At 34.6% G+C, this 5,000-nt stretch overlaps 1 protein-coding gene across 1 annotated transcript in view; it reads right to left on the bottom strand.

Annotated features, from left to right (window-relative positions):
- Nucleotides 1-5,000, bottom strand: part of LOC119577757 (proton myo-inositol cotransporter-like) — a 16,365-nt gene that overhangs the window by 4,149 nt on the left and 7,216 nt on the right. Inside the window, exon 3 of the mRNA XM_037925312.1 lies at nt 4,351-4,448. Coding sequence (XP_037781240.1) covers nt 4,351-4,448 — 98 coding nt within the window. The remainder of the gene's footprint in view (nt 1-4,350; nt 4,449-5,000) is intronic.

The following is a 5,000-nucleotide window of genomic DNA, read 5'->3' as shown; positions in this document are numbered from 1 at the left end:
GATGCATAGCTCAACTAACTGGAGATTAGGAATTACACTAACCTCTAAGGACTCAGACACTGTGGAGGAGGGACTGGGAAAAACACACTGGAATATTGCTGAGAAGGTTGAATGATATTTTTTTAGCAACTGACCTTCTCCCTTTCACCTAAAGAAACTGAATTCCAAGCCATCCCCACAGGTGGTTGCAGCTTCCTTACTAATTTACCAAATCATCTCAGGTCCTGTAATGGTATGGGTCATGGGAGAAGTTATTTGAGCATTTATTCCGAGTTAGTTTCTGACAGTTAGCATGGATGTGGGTGTTTTAGTAGTCAGTGTCTGATCCTCAACTCAGCAAAGATTCTTTTATCCTGAGATTTGGCAGGTAATCTTCAAGGAAAAGTGGGCCTTTGAAGCATCTCTGCTGATTTGCTGAATTCAATGTTGGGTGCTAACCTGGCTGCCATCTGCCAGTCTGGTATCACTCCACAGACCTGTTGAAGGGCATGGTCATTCCCCTGTGAAAGGGAAAAAGGGATTGCTGTCATCAGCAATCATCATGGCATTATACTGCTCAACGTACCTGTAGGTCACCATTGTGAGTTTTTAACCTTCACTGACATTAAACAGGAACTCAGCTCTGGGATATCCTTAGACTCAAAAGAATTCTGGTAAAAATTTTAAGACAGATAGTATGCCTGTTTATTAGTACTGAAAGTATTAGTAAATGATGGGAGAATGTCAAACTTACTTCTTGTGTACTCAGGAATGGGATAATAACACTTTTAAATGCTTATTTGGACTAAATACTATCATCCATGGATGCTGTCATGCAAAATCAATGTAGCACAACACTGGGTAATAGTAAGGTCACTGACCTCAACCCTGCCAGTAATGTTGCTATCCTGTCTGAGTTTTTGGAGATCCTGATGGCAGCTCTCAATACATTTAGCAGAGTGGGAAGCTCTTGAATTTAGAGATCTCCTGACCAAGATCCAGCACTCTCAGGGTCTGTGAGGAAAACCTGCTCAGTAAGTAAATTCTTGCATCACAGACCTCAGAGTAGCCAGGAGTTTTATATACTCTGATAGTGTTTTATGACATTAGGCTGTTACATAAGGATTAGCCTGATGCAAGGATTCTCTTGAAAAGATAATCAGATGCTGGTATCTGTACAGATGGAACAAGCTCCATGTCTTTAAGGTCCTAATATCACAAATTTTCCTATACAGCAGCAAAGCCTGGAACATATTATGTACCATGGAGTTTCATTTTGATTCCTTTTACAAGTTCTTGCGTTAGATCATGAGGTCAGTTGAAAGGACAATCTACCTAACTAACACCTACATTATGAGACCTGATGCCAGATACTCAAAAAGAGCCATAAAGTTAAGGTGTGTTGGAGGCCTTCCTGCAGTGACCTAAGTCACAGCACAGATAAGGCACCATATCTCAGACTTAGCCTCATACACACAAATGCTTTTTTCTGTTGCTGTATCCCTGCCTTGTGGTCCTACACCATCATAATTCTTGTAAATATTCCACCATTTTCTTAAATAATCATAAATACTTAGTTAATTAACATGGAACAGTTACTTTTTCACATAACAGTACTTTTATCAAGCCAAATCTGGTGATGCTTTCCTACTTGTTTATTCTTTATACTTCGTTCTCATTCAATAATGTATCAAATGGACCTGGAATAAATACACATGGTGGAATGGGTAACGAAACACACTCATATTCCACAACTTTAATAATATGAATAATGCTATAGTTTACTATTTAAACTGATCCATAAGGCTATTACTGAGCAAGCGAGAGAGAGTGGCTTCTCTCTTGCTCTTATACACGTGTTTTATGCTGAATAGGATAGTTTTAATAGCCTTTCTTCACGCCCTATTATAAAGATAATATCTATATGTCAACAACAATAGACATGAGTATCAGTAATAACAAAAGATATAACCAAGGTATGATAATGACAATCATAAGAAATATATACTCCAATATTACAGAAGGATTAACATAATTACTTACTACCGTGCCCATGACGTGGAAGGTTTATCATGACTATCTATTTGTTTATGTGGGACTGAGCATTATTCGCTTTTGAGTCCCTGTGACATTCATTTACGGTATCAATTCCTCAATGGCCAGTCACACTTCCTTAAATGCTCTTGGGAATTGCAAACCAATCACAAGCACTCACTAGCTGATTTGTTTCTAAAACCAGTGCTGCATCCAGCTCATGGCAAACTAAAAGTTCTTAGCTAATAACTTCTAATAACTTCTAATCCAAAATTCTGCCCTTACTGATGAAATTTGTGCATGTCATCAACTTCAGGAAGCAAGTATTGTCTGCTCAAGAAGGTGACAGATAATATGAGCAGGGTTTGGATTTGACACCAATTGCCAGATTAACAAATGATTCTTAAATTAAGTTTGAAAGTCTTGACTATAACTATATACGTAACTTATCCCTTTTCTCTCCCTGAACAGCATGATGCCCATTTACCCACGAGAAACAATAATGAGATTGATACTACTACTAATAAAAATAATATTATTAATACTAATAAAAAATAAATGAATAAAAAAAAAAAAAAAAAATAATAATAATAATATTAATAATAATGATACTATTAATAGTAATAATAATAACAATAACAATAATAATAGTTATTATAGTCATTATTATTATTATTATTATCATTATTATTATTGTCATTATTACCATTATTATTATAATCATTATTATAATATTAACAACAATAATGATGATGATGATGATGATGATGATAGAATAATAATAATAATAATAATAATAATAATAATTATTATTATTATTATTATAATGATAATAATAAAATCAACAACAACAACAATAACAACAATAATAATAATAACAATAATAATAATAATAATAATAACAATAATGATAACAACAATGATAATTATAATAATAATGATAATGATAATAAAAATTATTATGATAATTATAATGGTTAATAATAAAATTAATTATAATAATAATAATAATACTAATAACAAAAACTGCAATTGTTCACTTTCAACATTTCTTTTAACATTTTTTTCTGAAAAATAACACTGATGCCTAAGTCACCATTTTGACACATTTGAAAAATAAGTTCCAAGTGTCAGAATTACAAAACTGGAAAAATCAGCAGAGATGCAGATTTACTACATTCATTCACATAAAAACAGAGGCATCACCACTACTAGAAAATACTCATATGACTGGTTCTGTGAGACAAGATGCTTGGGGGGGGGGGGGGGGAGATGCTATACATCATGAAAATTCTTATTCTATACTCACTACACTAATTTACTTGCTTAGCTGGCTCAGAGAGATGAAGGGTAAATTGGGCATAAAGGAATGGGGACATTTGTAGTGGATGTATTTGTTATACTGTATATTATCAGAATTCTCATTTCAAACATACTACATTCACTGGCCTGTCAACTATGGTAACTTGTATGAATAAAGGGGAACTGGGGATGGGGGATGGTGGGAGATTGGGGATAGAGGTGGGGTATGGAGGAAAAAGGTGGGGATGGGGGAGCTGGTAATTAGCCAAACAGTTCCACGTGTACTTCCTCGGACCCCCTAACTCACAATGAATGCTATAAAAAAGGCAGGATAACAGGATATCAGTTTCTGAAAGGCTATGCTCAATAAACTTTGCCCAGATCAAAATATACTGAGCATACATATACTCCGCAGTTGGAAATTCATGAATGAAAAACTGAATAACTACTATAGCTCCATTACTTGCTCCTCATTACAAGTGACTCACATCATGCCTGGGTTCCTACTAGGAAAAAAATTACATATGTAATGTGTGGGGGAAGACAGAGTTGCAATAACCATGAATTAATTTATAGGCACTCTATAGAGTATCTGAGTCGGAACCTAGTTAGTTAGACTGCGCTGTTTGCTCTTGCTTACAGCAATACTATGAAGAATAAATTACCCATCATGCAATGTAATTCGTCAGGAAAATCATGTGAGGAAAGTGAGCAAAATGGATAATGATCACAAAAAAATGGGAATTTTCATTATGATGTTGAAAATATGAAATATAAATAAAAAAGTCTTACAATTTTTTTGGCATAACAATCCCTTTAGCTCAAATAATGAAAAATTAATAAGGAATGCATATTTTCAACATTTAAAAAGTAACAAAGCCATACATCAAAACTTAGTATGGAATACATCCTGCTCTGCAAAGCATGAGGTGTGGAGTGTTGTTTACATATATGATCATTTGCAAGACTTTTGCCAGCTTTAAAACTGTTATAGACTCTAAGCTTTATCTTTAGATGTAGGAATTCAAAACTAACCTGTTGCAGGACCAGCAACCAATGCCGCCAGCCAGGCAGCCCCAATAGTGGATGACACAATCAGCTCATGCCACAGTGTGCTCAGCTCAAATTCATCTCTGTTGATAAATTATTTCTCTAATGTACACTTTCACAAAAAGCACAACACATCTATATAAATATACATGTTCATATTTTTCTTACTTAACATCCACCATCTTCTGCAACAAGTGTAGAAGACACATAATTTCAAAATTTGATACCCAAAACCCACTTACATCCCAAGGGTGGATTCCCTGGCATGGAACTCTACAGTTTGACGTATTTGTCAAGAAAAGGGACTGGATTACTGTAATTCTTAATTCAATACATTAAATGTAAGCAGTTATATCAATTTCCACAATGCTGATTACAGTAAAGTCTCAGATTTAGCATGTATACATTTAGTGAATTCACCTTTAGTAACCTTAACCAACAGTTACAACCACATTATCACTAAAACCAAATTTAACACTGTCTACTCGTCCATCCTTCACCATATAAAGTAGATGGTCTTATAGAAAGGGAAGTGCATTGATTTTTATTAGTCTAGTCCAGATTGCTGACACATGGTCCTTCAACTGTTTGGCCACATATAAATTAAAGAACTGATATGGCTTTAAAGGCTAGTA

Source organism: Penaeus monodon, chromosome 10 (assembly GCF_015228065.2).
Source record: "Penaeus monodon isolate SGIC_2016 chromosome 10, NSTDA_Pmon_1, whole genome shotgun sequence".
In the NCBI taxonomy this organism is placed as follows: Eukaryota; Metazoa; Arthropoda; class Malacostraca; order Decapoda; family Penaeidae; genus Penaeus; species Penaeus monodon.
The sequence above is the reverse complement of the archived record's forward strand: the minus strand, read 5'-3'. Positions and strand labels throughout refer to the sequence as shown.